This window comes from Sprattus sprattus, assembly GCF_963457725.1.
Source record: "Sprattus sprattus genome assembly, chromosome: 3".
In the NCBI taxonomy this organism is placed as follows: Eukaryota; Metazoa; Chordata; class Actinopteri; order Clupeiformes; family Clupeidae; genus Sprattus; species Sprattus sprattus.
The window spans coordinates 7944308-7968644 of record NC_137922.1 but is presented as its reverse complement, the minus strand read 5'-3'; the positions used below and the strand labels follow the sequence as shown (position 1 = coordinate 7968644).

The window sequence follows — 24337 nt, the reverse complement described above, 5'->3', positions numbered from 1 at the left end:
AATACGCATCCCTGGGCTGAGAAGACTGGAGCTGATTCACCAACAATACCAACAGTTAAATAATGTTGATGAGAATAAATGCACACAAGTTCACATTTTCTACAGAATGTTTTATTTAGGCACGTTTGTTCAAATAACCCTCAACAACGGACAGAGTTAGGCAACAACCTCACTAACAGACTCATCCAAGTCCCCTTGTGTCTGAAGGACCTATGATGGGTGGAAGAGGAAGCTGGCGATGGCCGGCGAGGCCCCGCTGGTGCAGCAGGTGCCTCTGCAGCAGGTGCTGCCGCTGGTGCTTCGGAGACGTGTCTACTATCATGTCACATACTTTGCTTTTGCCATTACGCCACCAGAAAGGCTTTCGAACAATGTTTTGGCCCGCATCTGCTCTTCCATCAGCCAAACGTCGATTTCAGCCTCACTATAACGATTGGCGTACACATGTTTTTTGTGCATTTGTTCATTTTCTCTGAATCACACTTACGTTCATTTCAGGAAATGTCTTAGATCAAATGGAGGATGGCTTCTACGCAACATTTTATACATGAGGCCCCTTGCATTGAGACTGCGGAGGCGTCTACCCAAGGCAACAGGGTGAAGAGGCTGGCATTGGGGTGTAAGTCATCCCTCATGATATATCTTGCCCTCAACTCCACCCTCCTGTGGTAAATATCATGCATAGTGGGTAGGGATGCTCTGATAGTTGAGGGTCAGCAGCCCAGAGGTTACACCAACCCCACTCTCACCACCTGGGGGTGGTCAGTGAGGAAGCTGAGCACCCAGTTGCACATTTGGGTGTTGAACCCCAGCGATCTTGACGACCAGGTGGAGGGGGACTATGGTATTGAGTGTTGAACTGTAATCAACTGTAATCAACTATCCTCTACTCCTCTCCTCTAGGAGTAGAGGAGGAGAGGAGTAGAGGAGGGGAGGAGGAGAGGATGAGAGGAGGAGTCATGCAATTCATGTGGGTTAGAGGGGTGTGTAAAAGGTTTGAGATGGTCTGCTTCTATTTGTTTTATATGCAAACTGGAGGGGGTCAAAGGAGCTGGGCAGGTGGGCAGGTTATTACCAGCCGTTCATAGCACTTCATCACTGCTGATGGAAGGGTTAGGGTTAGGGTAGGCAGGTTATTACCAGCCTTTCATAGCACTTCATCGCTGCTGATGGAAGGGCCACTGGACGATAATCGCTCAAACTCCATGGTTTGGCACCGGGGCAAATTATGGACGGCTTAAAACAAGATAGGACAACTGCTTGGGCCAGGGATGTATTGAAGACCCTGGTATACACTGGAGCTTGCTGGTCAGCACAGGATTTAAGGACCCTCTCAGGGATCTGGTCAGGCCCAGCAGCCTTTTTCTCATTTAACCCTTTGAACACCCTCCTCACAGCACTCTCACTGACTGTGAAAGGGGGTTCAGTGTTATTGGCATTCATGTCGGCATAAACTGCCATTGAGTTCTTGTTTTCGCCCCCCATCTCAAAGCATGCAGAGAAAGTGTTTAGTTCATCGGAGCTTCATTTAGGATCATCTGTTTGTATTGTGGTAGAAGGAAAATGGCAACATGGTCGGATTTTCCGAATGCAGGCAAGGGGGTAGCTTTGTAGCTGTCCTTGAATGGAATGTAGTAGTGATCTAGGGTGTTTTCTCCTCATGTCGGGAAGTGGATGTGCTGTTTGAATTCTGGCAGGCCCCGGGAAAGTTTGGCTTTGTTAAAATCACAGAGGACGATGAAAGCAGATGATGATGCTGTGAGGACGACACTTAATGGACAGATGTTCCTGATGGGGAGTGCAGGCCCGATGTGAACTTGTAATTTTCTTCGTTTTCTAAGTAAATCTTTTTTTATAGGAGATTTTCTTGTCTCAATCACGTTTCAATTACTAGTTGCTGTGGTACAGAAGACTTTGAACGAAACGGAGTGCCACTCCATTTAGTCACCTGAAAAATAGTCAAACTTATGGCCATTTCGTCAAGCGCTGTTTGTGAAAACGTTGACGCTTTTCAAATTTCTACCTTGTACTGGTGGCCAGACACTATCCTGTGACTGAGTTTTAGGCCACTGCCAGACTAAGCCGATTTTCATACTTTGGAGCGTCACTTACCGTCAAGGTTAGAATCCCCTCTCCAGAGTGGGAAGGTTGCAATCTACCCTGCTATTGCAATCTACCCTGCCTGACTGACCGCAAATCGGGTTTGAATCCGCGAATCTGATGACGTAATTATCCCACGTGAACGCTGGAAGCTGTCAAGTAGTCACGTACATCTTCCCAATCGCAATAAAAACAAAAAAATGTAAGTCTTCTGTTCTGTTTATGGCTGGCAAACAACAATCTAAGAAGGGCACGTTTTATTCACTGAGTTACCAAAGCAGTCTTCTTTATGGGGACTAATTTGCACTGCACTGAATTACACAACTAATATTACTAGATACATATAATAGTGGACATTACACTAGGCAACATGGATCTCATTCATATCTCATCCAGTCGAAATCTTAGCAGGATTGAACACATCTTTATTACAGCGTATCAACATAAGAACAGAACATAGCTAAATCTCCGCTTAGCATGCTAATCACTACTAATAGCACTAGAAGGTAGCCCAAAATGTGGTATTTAATACACACGATCTATCACAGTAGCAACTTCATGAAAACCCTTACTCTCATTAGGTATGCACATAATGCATCACATACAGGTCGAACAATGATGATTTAAGCATAGGAAATGTATAAGGCACAGTATGGTCAACTACTTGGCGACAAACTGAACTGTCACTAACTTAACTAGTTGTAACTTGTCGTCGTCTTCTTCTCCGAGTCTTCTTCTCCATTTCCGGTAGCACCCTTCACAGCGCCACCAACAGGCCTTGCATATGTACTACAGCAGATTCACCAGTTTCAATGGGTGTGTGTGGCCGCAGCACAGCGCAGCACAGCTTTGTCTGGCCGCGATTGACTAACCCCGAATTCGTTCCGGAAAGTATGAAAATCGGCTTAGTCTGGCAGTGGCCTTAGAAATCTTATTGGTGTGAAAATGTATTTCTGAGATCTTAGTTGTTCTGTTGTCTGTGATTCAAACCAGCCCAACTTGCTATTTCTCCTTTGATGCCCCACATTCATCACATGCGAGAGAGAGAGAGAGAGAGAGAGAGAGAGAGAGAGAGAGAGAGAGAGAGAGAGAGAGAGAGAGAGAGAGAGAGAGAGAGAGAGAGAGAGAGAGAGAGAGAGAGAGAGAGAGAGAGAGAGAGAGAGAGAGAGAGAGAGAGAGAGAGAGAGAGAGAGAGAGAGAGAGAGAGAGAGAGAGAGAGAGGAGAGAGAGAGAGAGAGAGAGAGAGAGAGAGAGAGAGAGAGAGAGAGAGAGAGAGAGAGAGAGAGAGAGTGAGAGAGAGAGAGAGAGAGAGAGAGAGAGAGAGAGAGAGAGAGAGAGAGAGAGAGAGAGAGAGAGAGGAGAGAGAGAGAGAGAGAGAGAGAGAGAGAGAGAGCCCAACTTGCTATTTCTCCTTTGATCACATGCAGTTGGTCATGTAAAAGTAAATCTTTTTTGTATGTCAACTATACTAAAAGTATACTATACTTGCTCTATAATCACACACTGCTTCATGCCACACACACACAGGCTTTCAGCACAAATATGAATTTTGTTTAGATACCAGTGTATATACACAGAGAGTGGTTCAAATGGGGCTTTTATTTAATTCAGTAATTACACCTTTAAACAAATATTGAACATAATATCATATTACAACAAATCGTAATCACTCTATGCACACTGGGCACTGCACTGGCATGCCATATGGGCCTCTGCAGTCTCCCTGAGGTCCACACTCTTCTCAGAGATGTTGCTCAGATCCACAGAGCTGGAATCTAAACAGGAGAAAAAGACCATTTCAGATAAACTTGTAACTGTTGTTATTGATACCAGAATGTCCCATTAAAGACATTCTTATTGTGCGTCTGCTGTAACATCCAAATAAAATAAAAGATCCTGAAAGATTATGTCACCAAAATAGTTCTAATCACATGACACTCTTGGATAACTGGAGTAAATCTAGTGAGCATTGTATAGTTCAGAAAATAGAACAGCAGCACCAAGAGGTTGTGTCTCTACTTCATTATTCTGGCATATTTAGAAAGCCAACATTCTATAGAAAATCATTTTGATACAAGACTTCACTCAAAACACAAGACACTGTGTGCTCTCTGTATTTAGCTTTTGATATTCTATCAAGACAAAGTATCACTTGTCAGGTTGTCATGTCATATCATTATTTAAAGTCCTAATCATAATGTCCACCTGGGAGAAACACAAATGATGTGATCATGTTTGGATGAAACCATACTGCAATGACAGTCCTGATCTTTTTCCTAATAATTCCCTTTGATCACAACTAAAATTCACAGCACGAAAAGATGACAACATATTACTTCTAAATCTTTACTCGATCACAACAAAAAGTTATAGTTGTCAAGTCAGCAGATCAAACAATGTAAAAAAAAAATTGGCCCAATTTGATTGACTCAGTCGGCAAGTTACATCAAACTGACATAGTTTTAAGGAAGGCCTAATGCCAACCAAATACAGAACCAAATACTCACAGGTGGGCAGGCAGTGGAATCCAACGGTGACAGGCATGGTCTTTATTGGCAGGCAACCGGGCAGACAGCGCAGCACTGGCTCAACAGAGTAGCATTTAGACTCCTGTCCGTCCACAATCATCTGCTTCTCCAGTTTCACAGATTCAAGCTTCAGACGGCACTCTGAAACAAATACAAAGACGTGTCAGCACATTAAATGTGACAGACCTTTGTCTAAAAATAAGTAAGTAATTGCTGAAAGGTATCTCTCTTACGAGTGCTGTCACGGCAGCTCTCGGCAGGAAGCACCCAGGAGTGGGCGAAGCTGGCAGGGCTCTTGGTCTGGTAACCACTGGGGGTGGAGTACTCCTGTTTGATCTCTCCGTCGGCTTTACCACACAGACCACAAGTCTGGCCCTTCATCCAGTCCACAACATTAACCTGAAGGACACAGTTTTTCTTAGTTTGACGTTCTTATTAGAGTAAGGGCATCAAAGACCTTGCCTTTATTGTGTATGGTATTATATGTTATGTCTATGCTATGTTGATCTTGACTACACCAATAATGCAACAATGTATATCTTGCTGTAAAATTCTTTAAGTGAGGTCATCAATCACAGCACGTCCATGAAATATTTATTTATTTATTTATTTATGCGTTTATTTGAAAAGGGACCGTTTACATTGATAAACATATTGTACTTGCCTTCCATGTGTCCTTGTCAAAATAAACCTCCTGAAGACCCAGTCTCGGGGCGTAGAGGGACAGACCCTCACCTCTCTGTTTGATCAGGATGGATTCTAAAGAAATAAAGGGTAACAAAAACAACAAACCTCAAACCTTAATGCAGAAAACCTGGGACATTGAGCTGTTATGATGATCAGTATTTCCATGGCAACACGAGAGAAAAGACGGACCTGTTGGATGTTGGTAGGGAAGGCCGGAGAGAGGAACCTCCAGTCCGTTCACCTTCACAAGCACGTCCTTGCCCATGGGGTACAGGTCCACATCTCTGTGGACAGGCGACGATAAATAAATATGAATATGATGAGCAAGGCATAGTAAATGAGTTATGGTGTAGCACAACACTACTGATATATCACTCACATGTCAGACAACTTTACACTGAGGTGCTTCTGCTCAGAGACCTGATCATTCTTCATGAGAACGATGAACTTCAGCTCCGATGTGCAGTCCTGAGCCAGGACCTGGTAGCAGGAGAGGGGCACTTCGTTCCTGTACCTCCTGTTGTTGAATGTGGTCAGCATGTCACGGGTACTGGTGCATTGAGCTTTAAAAAAAAAAAAAAAAAAAAACCCAAAGGACAAACATGACAATACTGACAGTATCACAGAATAATCCCTTTCAAGATCTTGAACAGTAGTTGTCATAATGGAAATAAGGATTCTGAGTTCATTCACATACCAGAGGTGGCGTCAGCGAAAAGAGTTTTAAAATTTTCAGTCATATCCTCCTCCGGAAAGAGGCGGTCAACATCCTCTTTTTTGAGTGGCAGGGCGAAGGGCAGAGGCAAAGCCAGCTTGGTAATCGTCATCTACAGAAAAATATTCCACAAAACATAGCAGTACAGAATATTAAGTAACCTTTAAGACCCAATCGAGTGAAAACATGTCCATATAATGTTTTGTTTTTTTTAAATATGGTATACGACATATCATGAGAGAACTAAGCAGTCAAAGCCATGGCTGAGTAGTTCCACCTTGGAACCAATGATAGTCTCAAAACACAAAACCAGACAGCCTGGGTGTCTTTCCTCACAAAATCCTTAGGGACCAAACCCCTCAACTTGCGGGATTGGACTTTACATATCATTAGCATAAGGCTATGTCGAAACGTGAACTAGAGTTGAGGGAGATAGATGAGTTTTCAGGGGATTAATTTAAAGCATAACCATTTACCCCGGGGGTCTTCAGAAGGATATTCAGGGACCTCGCGGTGGGGACGGCAACAGACAGTTCAATATCGTTTGCAGTGTTCTTGGCATCGGTCACTGTGATACCAGCTAGCAGAGCAACACCTGGTATATACTTAGTCATTCTAGGTGGACACAGAATAATAGCCAATTAATATTCATAGGGGCACAATAAACTTGAGTAGATGCATTAAGATCATTGTATTGTTTTGGTGCTATATAAATAGAATAGAATTGAATTGAACTATATCTCAGTCTTGGACGACTGGTTACCTCTTGCCATAGGCTGTGACAATGTCAGGGATCTTCACCCATTCGAATCCCAGACGGACAGCAGGACTGGCATCTATTAGTCCAGTCTCACCCTTCAAGATGGTGGCATATTCCGTGCACTGTGCTCCCCAGGCAACCTTAGCCTGATAACAGAAATTTCACATACATAGATATTACAATCAAGCCAAGATGAATTGTCAATGTTATGGTGACTAAGAGAAGGCATAGAAGAAGGAGGTTTGAGTCGCACCATGACTTTGTGTTTGCTCAGGAGGACACCATCAGCACACAACTTCCAGTGGTCAGTTTCAGCCAGAGCAGAGACGATGGTCTGCACCCTGTTGTTGGCCTTATCAAAGTAGCCAGCAGCCTGGTATCCCAGCAACTTATGGTCGGCTCTCACTGCACGGGCAATGACCACCACAGCAGGAGCGATGGCATTCCCAAGGAACTCATTCTAGTAACGGTAGAAAAGACCATAGTTTTACACAACTATTTAAAAATGTATCAACCACAAAAAAAATTATGTTACTGATTTATAAACCATAACTTTACATAAAATGTTGTAATAATCAAATTAATTGTGGTTATCACTCTGATTTGATCTAATTTATTTTGACATAAGGAGATAATCAATAAATCAATCAATTCAATTTTATATAGCGCTTCTTTATATACCCGAAGACGCTTTACAGAGTAGTCCGGTCCAGTCCATTCATTCAGACAGTCATACCAGTGGTAATACTATGAATTCACTTTTTACCTGCTTGTAAATGGCCTCAAAGCTGGATGCACTACTTCTGCTCAAGTCCGCGCTGGTTCTGTGCTGTAAGATAGAGACAGAATTGACATAATTTAAGACACTGTACATATTAGCAAGGGAATGCAAAAGTAATTGTATAAGGACTGTATAAGATCATTACCATGTGGACGTGGTTCTTGGTGAACTTGTAACTCTCCTGCAAGGGATACATTTGAAAGATTTATTTTAATATCAGTTTGAATTCAGCTGATACACACATGATGCTATACATCTTGTTTCTGGAATCATGCTCTGTAAAACGATGAGAAAAGTTTGCTCAAGACTTCTAGAGGGCCAATCAGTGAGCTAGGGACACTGGTTCATCCAATCCCTTTCAGAGGAGATTGATCGCAGCAGACCAATGGCTGGCGTGCCAATCCTATGCACCTCCTCACCGGGGATGAGCGCCTGGCGGAGCTGGAGCTGGAGCTGGAGGAGGAGGAGGAGCGGCTGGAGGAGGAGGAGCTTGGGCGGCGGGAGGAGGAGCTGGAGGAGCTGCTGGAGACGTTCCTCACGCCGGTTTCCAGAATCTTCCGGAGCTTCAGCAAGATGTTGCTGCCCTCTGGAATGTCCTGCTGTGTAGGCAGGTCTTTCACAAGCTTCTCTGCGGCTCTGGGTCCCATGTCAATTTCAAGCTCCACTTTCTCAATCGCTGGACCATCAGCTAGAGAAAACAGGAAAGCACAATGAAGACAATTGCAAAAGATATGTTACGGCAGTGGTGTAGTCCAGGGTTTACGCAGGCCCACTTATTTTTCAGTCAGCATTGAGTATACCCACTTCTCAAAACAGGGCGTTTATCCTGTGCTGTATGGGCTGCTTAAAAAAGAGTATACCCACTTCTCCAGGGACCACTGTGTTACGGGAATGTCTAACAATAACATGATTATTTCTTACCAGGTCTTACAGCAACAAAGACTGCATGCTGTCCAACCAAGTTGAGCAGAGGTGTGTTCGTGATAAGAGCAGCATTGCTAGAGGTGAGCTCAAAGCATCCCTTGAGCCCAAGAAGGGGAGCTGGGATACAGGTGGTCTTCTGGATTGGTGTTCCTGCTCTCAACTGAGGGGCAACTTCAGACGACAGATCAGAAGAAACCATCTCAGAGGATCGGGCCTGGAACAAACGAGCAGAGACGAGGGGTGTATAAATATGGAGATGGAAAGACCGGTGGGGTCTGTTACACAGTAGCAGTGTGAGAGGAATCACATGTACTAAGTGTCTTACCATATCACTAGCAAATGAGGCTGACGTCTTAGAGGTAAACCTTTCCTTGGACGGCTGATCAGCTGCAACAATCACAGGGACCATGGGTGTGATTCTCTCACTCGCAAGATCTGCAATGTTTCTGGTGATCGCGAGGGTCTCAAAGCTGCCAGAATATTTCCAAACATAAGATTGTGTTATTTCAACATTGCATTGCTACAACCATGATCTATCTCTCTGGTGGTTTTAATACTTTAAAATAGCTTTGAGTTTCATTACCGCACTGCTGCAATGTGCTCAGGTGTCTCAACGGGGAAAGCCTCCGCCTTGAAGTTCAGTTTGGGAATATTTGCTCTTAACGCAAATTTAGCGGGCATCACAGTGGCAGCCTTGGCTCTAGCCATGACAGCAGCCTGAATCAAGGCAGTGTTGACTCCCATCACAGCAAAGGTGTGCATGGCGACGCTAGGAGATGAGAAGAAACACTACCTATTTTACCAATAGTCATTGGGCACCCACCGAATAGTGTGAATGTATCTTATCTTCTTCTTACCTTGGAGTGACCTCAACCTCCAACTTAATGTCTGAATGCATCAGCTGGGCAGCAGTGATAGGCTCGTGAAGAGGTGGGCTGATGGAGGCTTGAACTAATAGGAAGTATATAAAAACGTATCAGGCGGTGATATTTTAATCCACTGCAGATAACAGGAACATTTAAATGTTGCCTTTTTGGTAAAGGACTACCTTGGAAAAACCTCCTAGTATGGAAGTGAAATCATAATGCAGTCCTACTTTTAACGGTGGAAGCACCAACAGCAGCAGAGTAGAGACTGAGCTCCATTGGCACACCAACAGCAGTGGGGAAGATGCGACGAATCTCAGCAGCCAGAAGAGGCTTAGCGGCCTGAACTGAAATGCCAGTCTGCAGTGCTTTCAGGGCATCCTTCAGCAGGGTCTTGGCATCGGCACTAGTGGCCATCTGGAGATCAGCAGTGACAGTTTTTAAGTCCTTCTTCTGAGTCCAGATCTCTCACATAGTAGCATAGACAATTAAATCTAATCTAACTGGTTGAAACATACATAGAAAACCTTCATGATAAGGTGTGTATTGTGTTTTCTATTAAGATCTGTAAATACAGAGCAAAATCAACTAGATTTTGTAAACATTTCTGTTTTTTTTTCAGGAATTCAGGAATTTCTTCTGTTAGGGCTTATGAGTTGAAAACACTTACAGTCATTAATTTACAAGTTAGGATTTATGAGTTGAAAACACTTAATTTACAAATTGGACATACCTGAACTGCCTGGTCAACGAGGGCTTTATCGATATTAGCAAAAGCGATTTCTTGTCCCATGAACTTGGCGTACACAGAGGCCAGAGGCTGGCTCTGGGGAAGGGCTCTCCATTCTTTCATCTTTGAACACACAGGTGAATATATACAAAATTATAAAACAATTTGGTTCTATCGCGTTATTTAGCTGTTTCTGATTGGACGAGAGACGTTCCTGCGGCCTCGGTGGCTACGGCCGAACACCACCCGTGGATTTATCCCTTACCTACCCCACTCCCACTCGTGCTATATTGCTTAAGCATTAGAAATATATAAAATAAAAGAGCAAGAATGGGTTTTCAATGTAATGACAGAATGAATGTAATGTAGGGAACACTGTAACTTACGGCCCTCAGGACTTGCTTCATCTTGGTCACCCTGTCGGTGTTCTCAGCCAGAGCTGGGGACTTCAGGAGAGCCTCCTGGATGCCTTCTGTCCTCACACCAACCTGAGGGCGATCGATCGGATGACTGATGTTGATGAAAGTTCAAAATGATTATTTTATGGCAAGCTGAAGAGCTTCAACTTCTCCTAACCTCAAGAACATCGGCGGCGGCTCCAGCAAGATAGGCACGAGCTTTGGCCACGACGGCTCTGGGCAGAATAGTGGCACCATCATTGATGATGAAAGCACTACCAGCAGCACCAGCCATCATGGGATCTGGGGACAAATTAAAACATAGAGATATTTCACTGTGGATAAAGCTGCGTGGCAAAGTTGAGTTTTTGACGATAATGAAAATAGTTGTACCTCTGTAGACATCAAGGTGGATTGCTTTGCTGAAACGGTAGCTCAGTCTGTCCAGCTTGGGGCTGAGGATCTTCATGGCAATATTGCTGGTGACAGCAGGAAGAACCAATATTAGATAGATCTAGATCATTTATGCTTATATGCATATTTAATGACCACATGATGACATCCACAAAAGCAATAACTATAAAACTTGAGAGCTTTGTTATGGTAATAAACGTAGCAAAGAAATAACAGCTAACACTTACACAGGGGCAAGGTCTGGGGAGCTGCCCTTGGACAGGGCCTTCATGTGGGAGTATGCAAAGCTAACCAGCTGCAGGCTGGACTCCTTCTTCAGCACGTTGGCGAGAGTAGACACCAGTGCGACATTAGGTTTAGTCTCAAACAGCACAATGCAGGCAACCATCCTCAGCTCTGGGTGCAGAGTCTTGTCCATGAACAGCTGAAGGGCCACTGGCTGAACCTGTTTCAGAAATCAGCCAAGTTGCATCACATATATAGAGACCAATCAATCGACTTACAGAAAGCAATGTCGAAACTGCATGGACCGGCAGGCACACGTACCAACTTGAACTCCCTCTTAGCAATGTTCCTCAGGGCCAAGATGGCATCAGCCTGAACCCTGATGGGGAGAGCAGCAGCTGCAGAGCCAAATCCAGGGAGGATCTTCATGATTGGTTTAAGACTGGCGGGGTGGCCAGCGTTACCTAGAACTTTGACCAGTAGGGTGATTTCATCAATATCAGCATTGGCAACAGCCTCAGCCGCACGTTCATGGAGGGGCTGGAGAAAGAAGTTGAGTATTTTCAGTCACTTTAGGAGAAATTCTATCTAAATTCAGGGGATATTCTGAGGATGAGGGAAAACATTCACCTTCAGGAGTTCAGCTGGGCAAGTAGGAACGGCAGCACAGTGCTTGGCAATCATGGTACCATAACCCAGCATAGCAATCTCACGCAGAACAGGGTGAGCCTGAACCTTGTGGTGAAGAGCCAGGCTCTGATTGATTAGGATAAAAGAGTTGATAAGTGTTAAAATAAGTGTTGTCCTTTAGGGGAACTTTTTAAATTTAAATCTACACTTCTTCTACTGACTTACAGAGATGAGTCTGATGATCTCCGGATCAGCAGGAACCATATGCACAGCAGCCAAAAGAACTTGAACTGTTTCGGCAACGGTGATGTCCTTGGCTAGGAACTTCTCCTTGATGAACCTCACAGCAGCTGGTGTTCCAACAACAGGAATGGCATCCAGAATAAAACGCCTGCAACAATAATATATATCAAATATGAGATGTAACACTGTATTTTACAGCCATACCTCATTAAAGGCTTATTACAGAAAAGTAATAATGTCATACCTGTAATCTGGTCTGGCCTGAAACTGACTCCAGATGGCTTCAACATTCTCCTGGCTGGCCACACGCAACACCTGGATCAGCTGGAGGAACTTCAGAGGAGCATCCTCATGGACCTGAGCCGCATTGTTTGCAACCAGATGGTCCAGAATCTCCACAGCCTGAGATGATGAGACAAATTAGTTAACATGTTTAATACTCAGGAAATGTATTGTGGAGATAAATGAACACAACTTATTTGAGAGGAAGAGACATCCAAAAAAAGATTGTTCAGAAACGTTCAGAGGGAAAATGATAACCTCTAGCATTACCTGAGCTGTCGGGTCACTGATTTTGATAAGCTGAATGGGAGTCTGAAGAATTTCAGTGGCAAACTCATACTGCAGTGCTCCACGCGACACATAATCAGCATTGGCCTGCACAATTGGAGAACTTTCAACCTCGATGAGGGTGAGGCTTTGTCTGTAATCATGGTAAAAAGACTGCATTTAGCTTGCAAGGCTCTGCATTTGTAGTTATACTTAATCTGTTTAAAACTCTGGTACAAAACCCATACTTGGCTTCCATCTGTGCAACTCCACCCATCTCAGCAACAGGTGTGACCTGATGAAGCTCCCGGACTGTTGCTTCAGTGATCAGAGCACCAGTGGCGCTTGGTTTCATGATGTAGCTGTAGGTTGCGGCTCCAGTCAAGCTGGTTGCTTTCTGTATGTGTGAGATTGGACAATTATTAGGCATCGCAAGGAAAGCATTGAGGATACATACACAGAGGCAACTCAATGTACTTTACATGCTAAAAAGCAAAGGGAATACACAAAGGAAAAATAAAGACAAAGAGCTTAAGATTGAAAACCAATAAAAGATAGAACAATACAACCAAAAGAAAATATAAAATAGAATAAAAACATGTGATTAAAAAGACAGTAATATAAAAGAAAAATAAATAATTTAATTAAAATAAAACACAAAGTACATTAAGTGGAAGTGTGTTTATTTCTTCAGAATACAAGGTGATTAGTGACTATTCAGTAAGTAGAGGAAGAGGCTTGATGGCAGTGATACATTAGGAAATGTTCATGGCCAAGCATCAGCATCAAGATCTAAACCAAGAGAAGTGATCATGTTTTGCTTACCAGTGTTTCCAAGTAAGCCAGGCCCAAATTCTTGACGATCCTCTCCTGGCAGTTGTTGAGATCCTTGGACTTGGTGACAACAACGCGCTCTGTCTTGACATCCTCACTGATGACGTAGAAGGTCTTGCACACTCCCTGAGCTCCAGCCTTGAGGTGATTGAGGTTAGAATTGACATATTTGTTACATGACATTATACTGAAAACAATAACAATAAAAACTAAATGATTCTTTACGGTTCTGGTCTCACCTCTTGCAGCTCATAAACATTCTGGGTCTTCTTGAGGTTGAGCTGAAGAATGTTGAGGATGCCTCTGTGGAGGTTGAGCACTGTAGTGGAGACTTCAGCTGGGGCAAACACCTTGCCGACCACACCATTAGCGTACTCGAACTTGATGGGAATCAGAAACTGAGCGGCCAGAGCTGAGTTGAGCTTGGTGGCTGGGACGAAGGGATCCTTGGGCCAGACACCGCTGTACTCGAAGATCTCAGGATCAACCAGCTAGGAATACACAATTAAACTTTCAGTCACGATAATACATTCATTGAAAATGAATTCTGCCATTGTTACCTACACAACAAATGGATCTTCAGTTAATCTATCAGAAGTATGGAGCAATTCACATTCACATTCCCTAATTCAAACACAATCTACAATATGTATTTTTTTATGCATATTTTGAAATAGTGTAGGGTTTGTCTGGCAGCCAGCATGATTTTACGAAAACGTTTTGACATGATTTTGAGCTAAACCTTCACACACACACACGAAGAATGAAATGGAGATACCCTCAGCAGTGGTAAAATATTAATATAGCTCTACATAGGCATCCCTCAAACAGATACAATAGTACGTCCAGATTACCTTCAGCAGGTAGGTGTTCTCAGCCACAGCGCTGATGAGAACCTTGCTGCTGACTTTCATCCCTGCTTTGGCCAGACCCTCCACAGGGAGACCGCCCAGGAGCAGTGCCTCATATTTGTACACATAGGTCTTAGCGGCATCAAACTCAGGGGCTGTCAGCAAAAATGCAAGTTAATTGATTTCAGGATGAATTCAGAATATACAAAACAAGTTGTGAACTATTATGCTCTCAAGTTGATGCTGCAACTTACCAAGGTTCACATGCTGACCAGCTGTTATGAATGGAAAAGGAAAAACACAAAAAACATAAATCAAGATGTATTCATGTATACAATGCATTCATTTGAATGAGCATCAGCAATTTCATTCTCAACACACAATGACAGACAGACAGACAGACATACCCACTAAGGCTATGGCCAGGGCAAGCAAAAGGACCCTCATGACTGCGGGATGCAACGAGTGCCCAGAAATGGACAAACCTTTTATACTGAAATTTTGCTGACATAACAGCCACTCAATGTATCATTAACCACACTTCTGTGATTCCCAGAATATTAACCAGTAGAAGCTTATAGTAGGCATAGAAATTGCACTACCAAACAAGTGTCTGGACCTATCCCAGGTTAGGTTACCCTGCCTCTAGCTGTTGACCTTGTCAAAGGAAAAGTCAATGTTCTAATTACACAGGCTTTTAGTAAACACTGGGATGTTCTCGATCAAGAGATATCAGATTTGGATTTGAAAATTGTATATACTTTTCACCTTCTAAAATTCAGTACACTTTCCATGTTAATATCTCTAATTGTGAGGGACTATATAATTCACCAAAGATAGTTTATATTGCCAAAATAGTAACCCATGTGAGATTTCTTTTTTTTAGTTGTGAGTAGGCAACATAAGAATAACCACACAATGGATTGTTCAAATGGTGATGAGAAAGGACCAGAGATTAATTGAAGGCCTTTCTTTTAAATATGTAATTACATTTAGAAATGTGATTGTGACAGCATGCGATCTATACCAGTTCTATGTTCTACTACACACCTTACATTCATACACTTCTGAACACTTTTTGGCTATCTGTCTCTCGTGAAAATAAAATGATCTCCTTTTACTAAAAGGAACTAAGTTGTAGTTAGATTGCAGGTTCGAATGTATGTCTATTGTTACACCTTATCATGCACTTGAGGCAGAGCTTGCCTTTCCTGCTGGTGAGTGAGAATCAATCTGAAACAGGAACGCAACTTTCTGTCCCTCGGGAAACGTGTTTGTACAGGGACATAGGCTATTTTTAGTCTTAATGAAGTCGTAGTCCTAGTTATTTAGTGGGATACGAAAACAGTAATCCATTAATTCATTGAGGTAAATGAAATCAACATGTCTTATAATTGTATAATTTAATTATTTCTCTTATTTACTGCAAATGCTGATGATTCGCAATACACTTTCAACAGTTTAAGCGATTTAAGGTGAGAAACATTTTGTAACGGAAGATTCATGTTATTGGCAATAAGAATGGCTAAACCCTGCCTAATGGGGAGCTCATCCATCCTCTGCACATTTAGCGAAAGGAGGACAATGCCAAACTTGAGCTTTCATTGTTTGTTCACAGATTGGGGACGAGTCTGCTTACAGGTGGGAGATTGAACATCTGGTGACGTGCTGTGGTCAGAACAACCTGGAGCTAAATGCCCTGAAAACAGTGGAGAAGGTTGTAGACTTGGGTTGTAGAAGGAATGCAGCCCCACCCACCCCAATCCCCCTGAGTGTCTCCCCAGTCGTCACTGCGGAGTCCTTCCGCTTCCTGGTCTCCATCATCTCCCAGGACCTCAAGTGGGAGCTGAACATCAGCTCCCTAACCACAAAAGCTCAACAGAGGATGTACTTCCTGCAGCAGCTGAAGAAGTTCAATCTGCCAAAGACAATGATGGTGCACTGCTACATCTACATCATCTAGTGCAGGGGTCTTCAACGTTTGTCAGGCCAGGGACCCCCAAACTGATGGCGAGCTGAGCAGGGACCCCCTACTATATAAATTGCATAACATTTTGTTCAAAATATACTGGGCCTACTGCCAAATAAACATAGCTACCCTGTTATTGTGTATTCAATACTAAGCTATTCAAATAATACAAGTTTAATATATTCATTTACATTTTCATTTTTGAACAATGAATTTAATTTAACATTTAACAACATGAAAGGTGCCGTGCCACTGCCATTTATAAACATACATCTTGCAAACAACTCTGAGCTAACAATTAATAACAACTTATTAAAATAATTCACAGATATATGTTTTTATTTCATCATACATAAAAAAGGGACAGTGAATCCTCAAGCATCTGACGATGGCACACATCCTCCCACATTAGGGGCGACAGTGGTACAGGAGGTAGAGAAGTCGTTTAGTGATCAGAAGGTTGCTAGTTCGATTCCTAGTTCGATTCCCTGTCGAAGCGTCCTTGAGCAAGACACTGAACCCCTGAATTGCTCCTGATGTGCAGTGTGCCATCAGTGTAAATATAAAATGTGTATAAATATAAAATGTGTATACATTGTAAGTCGCTTTGGATAAAAGCGTCTGCTAAATGACTAAATATAAATAAATATACTAAATAAATATTAGTGAGATGTATCTTACCTTGACAACATCGATGTTATAGTGAGATTGACAGGTCAACAAACCAATCACACCGCTAGCAAGTTGTTAAGATTGTAGGTATTAGCATGCTAACATTAACTAGGGGGCTCATACACCTCGCAAATCCTCTCAGACTTATTTTTCAGTTACAATTTAAGTTTTTTGACCTTGTACAGTGTCTATTTCTCTTAATTTTTATTTTTATTTTTTTAATCTAAGCAAAAAAATGTCAAACTAATAATTTATAGGTACAAACAAGACCAGCAATGGAGTTTGGTCCGCCATCTTTTATTTTTGATCTTCTCGCTCTTTAGACTTGAGCAGAAACGCGATCTGATTGGCTAGTGCCTGTGCTGTCGTATTTGCATGAAAGGTGGTGTGAGTGAACCGGTGCCCAGCTTGAGAGAGCTCCTGTGGGTAGCTGAATGTGTCGATTGGACTGAAAGATAACATCTTCTCGATCAATTAATACGTTCGCTACAATATGTTGGATTTATGTTAATGTAAATATAAAGGGAATAAATGCAATTCTGATTCGGAAGACATTTAAATTTGTGGGAAAAAAAATTGGTTGAATTTTTTTTATTTTTTATTTTTTTAGAAATATTTTAAAAAATTGTCTTATCAACCAAAGATTTCGCGACCCCCCTGCAGTACCTCCGCGGACCCCCTGTTGAAGACCCCTGATCTAGTGCATCCTCTCCTCATCCATCACCGTCAATGCCATACAAATTTTGTATCTGTAATATAGATTTTGTATCTGTGAAACCATCTTCACTTTCAAACCTATCTACAGATACAGATTTCAAATACAAAATGTATCTACACTTTTAGAAACTATCTTCACTTTCAAAATCTATTTACAGATACGGATTTCAAATACGAAATGTACCTACACTTTCAAAAACTGTCTACACTTTCAAAAATTATCTTCACTTTCAAAATCTATCTGCAGATACGGATTTCAGTTACGAATTACGGATACGGATTTCAAATACGAATTACGGATTTCAGTTACGAATTACAGATTCTTTTTGGCACTGTTTTGACGTTTTTTCTAAAGAGCCAATCAGCGCTTTTGGCAGATTTTCTAACGCACCAATCAACACATTGTATCCTGTACTGACTAGCCAATCAGCAAAAAAAAAGTGTTTGATAGCGTGACGCCGGTATTTTTTCAGATGAGTGTGTACATGTGTTTTCAGATGTCTGTTTGTTTACTATCAGTTTGAGTTTGTTTATTTGATGAAGAGGGACAGTGTACATTAATAAACATTAAAATGTAAATGTACCCAATTTTAGCCAAAAGGCTAGTTTCCATTGGCAGTCCCCCTGTCAGAGTGAAAATGGCTAAACAACTTAAAATAGGCATTAACATATATATCAAACATAACATTGACAAAAAATGTAAAATAAAATAAAATAAAATAAAATAAAATAAAATAAAATAAAATAAAATAAAATAAAATAAAATAAAATAAAATAAAATAAAATAAAATAAAATAAAATAAAATCCCAATAGATAAGTTCTACTGCTAACCCACTAATGATCACATTTTTGGTTATTTATTAACCATGTTTTAAGATGTATTTTAAAGCTGTTGAATGAGGTTGATTCTCTAATGTTCTGTGGGAAATTGTTCCATTCCTGGGCTGACCTAACTGAGAAAACCGACTGTCCAAATACACTTATTTTTAAAGGAATATCACAGTCTCCTCTTGCTGCCCCTCGAGTAGCACTGGTTGCTGTTGTTCTAAACTTGACTAGGCTGAATAGTGGTGGTGGGGGGGGCAGGTTAAACCGGATTTTGAACAATAAACAGCAGTTCCTAAATGTGATCAGATTGTCCCAACTTAAAAGTCTGTACTTATGGAGGACTGAACAGTGATGGTGTGAGTAAAGATAACTAACTAACATAACTAAGAATCCTAGAAATTTCACTACATCTTTCGAAAAATAGTGAGCAATTTCGTGAGATATTTTTAAATAGGGTACGCAATCGTTATTTTCCCAAGAAGACAAATATTTCCTTTGCAGCAATTGTAGACTAATAGGATGACAATGTCCCATTGTCGTTATCAGAGATGGGGAAAAAATACATCTAAATGTATTTTGATACAAAATACCCCTCAAATAAATGTATCAAAATAAAATACAAAATACTGTTGCCAGAAAATGTAACAAATAACAATACATGTATTTTGTATTTTTAAAATACTGGAAATACCTTTTCTGAATTTTCAGTTTTGTCACAATTTGGTATAGCAGAACATTCAGGTAGTTACCACGGGCCAAGGTGCAGCCTCTTATGACGGGCCCTTGTCAGTGGTGTAAGGCAGTGGTTCCCATACATTTGAGTCCCGTATCCTTTTTTTCATGTTTGTAACCGCCGCCACCACGCCCCTCCCCCCGCACACATATTCCGCCTATTACACCTGTCAGTGTAATTTTATCGCTGAATATAGGTATACATCAGTATTTATGGCAATGCGACATGGCTATTCAGACTATTTAGATTGACATAAATATGTCTATGGGCCCTGGCTACAGGGCTATATAATGTACCCAAAGCTCTGGTGAACCCAGTAAAAAAGAAAGAACAGTCACAGAATGTCAGTATAACTAAGGAAAGCTATTCAAAGACAACAACTTGATTGATTTTGTATACTGTATATATTTATGCAGGCAGCAGCTGTGTGACTTTCATGTTTTCACAAAACAGGGCTCTCATTGAAATCTCTATGGCTTCCGGGAGGGCTATCCCCACCGGGCTTTGGTCATACGTAATTGCGTATAAGGACATCATCAAGTCACATTCTGTCAAGATGGCTAACGTTCCGTGCAACAACTCGATTCGCTCTTTGAAAGAACCTCCTTTTAGTCGGTGTACTAATGAAGATAAATTGACAAACATCAAGACAGCTATCTAAGTTTTCGACCTGTTTTGTGAAAAAAATTGATTTAACATTAGACTCAATGAGAAGGATCTGGGGTGATTTCCTTTTGGCCCCAAAAAGGGGCGGGCCATAAGAAGCACCATTTTTGGAAAAATTGACTGATGCCTGATTCGACAATGACATTCAGAGGCAGATCAGATGTTCTAGTGGTAGAATCTGACAGAACAAAAATCTCCTTCTGCCTAAACACTGGAGAAAGTATTTTACGTATTTTAACTACAGAATTACTCCACTGAACACGTGGTGCAGACAACAACCTCTTGCTGAATGTCATCAAGACAAAGGAGATTGTGGTTGACTTCAGGAAAAGCCACACTGAACACCCACCACTGACCATCGATGGCGCTGCTGTGGAGCGAGTGAGCAGCACCAAATTCCTGGGGGTGCATATCAGTGAGGACCTCTCCTGGGCCACCAACTCTGCATCACTGGCGAAGAAAGCCCAGCGGCACCTCTACTTTCTCCGCAAGCTCAAGAGAACAAAAGCTCCCATTCCCATCCTGAGCACTTTCTACTGGGGCACCATTGAAAGCATCCTGTCCAGTTGCATCACTGTGCGGGGCAGTAGCTGCACTGAACACAGCAAGAAAGCACTGCAACGCATGGTGAACACAGCTGGTAAGATCATTGGTGCCCCACTCCCTTCCTTGCAACACATTTACACCACCCGCCTCACCCGGAAAGCTACCTCGATTGCGAGTGACACCAGCCACCCCGCACACAGTCTGTTCAGCCTCCTACCCTCTGGAAGAAGGTATAGGAGCCTCCGTTGCCGCACCACCAGACCCTAAATTCTCTCCCCTCACTCCCCCCAGCCATATCCTCCAGTCTGACAGAAAGCTGAACCCCCTAACCCCCCGCCCTACCCCCCAAAAAATCACTCAGGTCTCTGCACTTTTAGACGTTTAAGATTGTATTACTTATTTATGAATATTTATGTTTACTTAGTTTTAGGAAATGTCTTGTCTTATCTGTGGTGCCTCTGCACCTTTATATGTTTCACCGTGGGAGAGTGGGAAACGTCCTTTCGATTCCTTTGTATATCTTGACATAATAAGTTATTGACAATAAAGCTACTTTGACTTTGACTAAAGTGTTTTGTTACAAATTAAATTAAAAAAATGTATCGGCCCTATCAAATACAAATTACAAAATACTCAAAAGTAAATTAGCTAGTATTTCAAATACAAGTAATTGAAATACTTCCCATCTCTGGTCGTTATAAAGCGATTGCTAACATGGGTCTCTTTTTGACGAATGGTACATTTCGGCTGCCGTAATGAAAATGCGCAGATTTCACGTTGGCGTAGCTCACATGATTATTACACCTCATTCGGTGTCGATATGAATCCAACAACCCGGTGTAAATAAACGTGTGGCAATGGAGGTTGCTGTGCACGTATTAGTAGTAACAGTTCTGACTGCGTTGTTATCCAGCGCATGCAGTTTCGATCATTGTCCATGCAAGGAACAGGAACTTTGTCAACAAATTCAAAACGTGACGCAATTTGAGGTAACATTTGCGTTTTCGCTGTTGTCATGAACTTAATTCTGGATAAACTGATTTAAGATAATAAATAATAACGCCTCTTGGTTTTTTTTTAAAAGGTGTTTGTGTTTGATGTCGGAGGAGAAGCATGGAGGTATTACGACTGGACCAAAGTCACGACTATCGCTGCTTTTGGACAGTATGAGGAGGAACTAATGTGTTTTGCCCATTCCAAAGGAGTCAGGCTTGTTTTGAAAGGTAGGCCTACCATTGGGACGTGCAAGTGTTTGACGGTGAACAGATCCCTCTTACAATGTCATTAGTATTGTAAAGTAAAGCGGCAAACACTCGAAAACGGCCAGAACACAAAGTTAGGCATTAGACTGGCATTAGACAAAACTGGTGGCCAAAGAGTCTTAACCTCAACTGACTGGCCCCATCTAATGGATAGGTTTGGTAATTGAAGAACCAGGGGTTATGTTCAACAGTAGGCAACAGTTGACAAGAAAAAGCCTTTGTGATCCATGTACATTTCATTAATAGTGTAAGTGTGATGATAGCCTATAACACCAGCGTTATGTTATTTTGGTGATGTCTCTTTCAGGAGATGTGCCCCTCTCAGCACTGTTAGATTCCACCAACAGGACTGCCTGGGTCAAGGAGAAGGTCAGCTTGGCAAAGAGACAGTTTATGGACGGCATCAACCTGGACATAGAGCAGGCTGTGGACAAAGAGTCTGCAGAATATTTTGCTTTGACTGCACTGGTCAAAGAGACCACTGAAGCTTTCCACAGAGAGATTCCTGGTTCCCAGGTAAACATAGCAGATATGTTTTTTTCTTTTTTTTCTTACACAGATATGCAGGTTTTTTAAGATCATAAAATCAACTATTCTTAACTGTCATTATTCTAATCATGGTTTTTTTAATATATTTTTATCCATAGGTATCTTTTGATGTGGCGTGGTCACCCAAATGTATCGACAAACGTTACTATGACTATTCCACCATCGCGGATTCTTGTGATCTGCTTTTTGTGATGTCCTACGATGAACAGAGTCAGATTTGGGGTGATTGCATTGCCATGGCTAATGCACCCTACAACCAGACACTGACAGGTGAGGGATTGATACCAGAACATACCAGGGGGGTATTCGGTCGTATATGGTTTAGTGACAAACCTGGATAAGTTAACTCAGAGTAAGTGGTAAACCTCCTAATAAAAGAACCCCCATTGGTTTATTCTCCTTGCAAAACAACGTCAGAGGACTCTTCTATTAGAAGGTTTACCACTTACTCTGAGTTAACGTTTCCAGGTTTGTCTCTAAACCACGTACTACGAATACCCCCAGGTGTAGTAGACAAGGTTGTTTACAGGCCCAGACGTATGCAGACATTGCCTTAGTCTCCTGTCTTTCTCTCAGCATATGAGCAATACTTAGAGATGAAGATTGACCCAAGGAAACTAGTGATGGGGGTGCCATGGTACGGATACGATTACCCTTGTCTAGCCTTGTCACAGGTAAATACTGTATATATGTCAGAGTTCTCCTATGCTTCCTTCAGTCAGTTTATTTTTAAGTGAAAATAACTTATGCCTGATGAATACTTGCAGTACATCAACCACCTGATCAATTCAGCAAATACTTTGTTCATATATTTTTTTGGGAGAAAAAGAAAATTAAAACATTTAAATTTGGCATTTGTGAGTTTTCTGTCACCAGGGAACAGGGAAACTGATGATGAGCACATAGAGTGATTTAGTTGATCAGTTGCAGTGGTTTTCTTAAGAGTAGCATAGCTTTAAGAGGCTAAGACGTTTGGCTATATTCTAGGGTGGAGTGTGTGCCATACAGAAGGAGCCCTTCCGCGGGGCGCCCTGCAGTGACGCGGCTGGGCGTCAGGTTCCCTACAGTACCATGATGCAGCAGATCAACAGCTCCATGTCAGGCAGGCTCTGGGACAGGGAGCAGCGGGCCCCGTACTACAACTACAAGGTAAAGACTTAACACTGCTGTTTAGCCTCGCTGCTTGTATGGAGGTTTTTAGTACCTAGCTATTTATTTGCCATCATGGTTAGGGTAGGCAAAACAATATTTTACACACAATTTTACACAATATAAAGCAGCAACAGCTAAGTGAAAGTGGTCACAGATGACTAATAGCTTTGAAAATGACTTGATTAGGAATTTGACAGAAAGCTGAACCAGAAAGTATTGTTTAATAAGGCCTTAATCAGTCCAGTGCCTACATAGTACATAGTATCTATTGTTTAAATCCTGTTGGTTACACCTGAAATATCCCCATCAGGATGCCAGTGGCCAGATCCACCAGGTGTGGTATGACGACCCAGAGAGCATCTCTCTGAAAGCTGCCTATGTGAAGGAGCTGGGTCTGAGGGGTATCGGCATGTGGAACGGCAACCTTCTGGACTACAGCAACAACCCCGTCGCCCAGCAACAGACCAGAGACATGTGGAATGTTCTGGTAGCAGCCATGGAAACGGAGAAGTCTCAAGAGGAGTAACCCTGGAGGTGAAGACTATGCCTTTGAGTCAACACTGTTTGCGGTACTTTTTTGTCCCGTGCAGAAAGATCAGTGGTGGCGTCCTCCTGCTTTATTCAGGGGTGTGTGTCCCTGTGTTTAGATTTAACTGCTGACTATTCAATCTGTTCTACAGAAGAATGCATCCTGTTTTAAATGTGTGCTCGGACATCACCGCAGCGTAGAAACACACTTAAATCAATCACTTCATCAAAATTTCAATATTTTTAATGGAAATGCAGTACTTGCAGTACTCATCAGATGTGAAATAAAAAATAAAAAAGCTTGAACACAATGATGTATACAAAAGCCTTTAGCCTCTTAATCATCCAAATACAAATCTAAGCAAAGCTTCCAAAGTACCACATAACAATTCACTCTGTACACCAAGGACACAAGCTTTTTAGTGAAAAGAACTCATCTTTTATGAATATTTGCAACCAACCACCTGATCAATTCAGCA

At 42.0% G+C, this 24337-nt stretch overlaps 2 protein-coding genes across 2 annotated transcripts; one reads left to right on the top strand and one right to left on the bottom strand.

The window, feature by feature from the left end:
• Nucleotides 1-3771: 3771 nt before the first annotated feature.
• LOC308362607 (vitellogenin-like) lies at nucleotides 3772-14682 on the bottom strand (the record flags this gene model as incomplete). The annotated part of the gene is made up of 33 exons (XM_080835339.1): nucleotides 3772-3875; nucleotides 4608-4769; nucleotides 4862-5027; nucleotides 5293-5387; nucleotides 5505-5599; nucleotides 5695-5878; nucleotides 6013-6142; nucleotides 6507-6645; nucleotides 6794-6936; nucleotides 7044-7250; nucleotides 7557-7619; nucleotides 7717-7752; nucleotides 7991-8259; nucleotides 8493-8709; nucleotides 8821-8965; nucleotides 9079-9264; nucleotides 9353-9446; nucleotides 9592-9778; nucleotides 10095-10214; nucleotides 10478-10579; nucleotides 10668-10792; nucleotides 10883-10968; nucleotides 11131-11348; nucleotides 11450-11668; nucleotides 11759-11884; nucleotides 11984-12149; nucleotides 12246-12403; nucleotides 12554-12704; nucleotides 12799-12947; nucleotides 13376-13522; nucleotides 13624-13875; nucleotides 14239-14390; nucleotides 14643-14682. 33 exons carry the CDS (start codon nucleotides 14680-14682, stop codon nucleotides 3772-3774), a joined length of 4833 nt encoding a protein of 1610 aa, XP_080691465.1.
• A 6474-nt stretch (nucleotides 14683-21156) lies between these two features.
• On the top strand, nucleotides 21157-24142 carry ctbs (chitobiase, di-N-acetyl). Its single transcript, XM_080833832.1, has 7 exons — nucleotides 21157-21356; nucleotides 21452-21590; nucleotides 21937-22145; nucleotides 22277-22448; nucleotides 22755-22852; nucleotides 23166-23327; nucleotides 23641-24142. Exons 1-7 carry the CDS (start codon nucleotides 21225-21227, stop codon nucleotides 23854-23856), a joined length of 1128 nt encoding a protein of 375 aa, XP_080689958.1. The 5' UTR covers nucleotides 21157-21224; the 3' UTR covers nucleotides 23857-24142.
• Nucleotides 24143-24337: the final 195 nt, after the last annotated feature.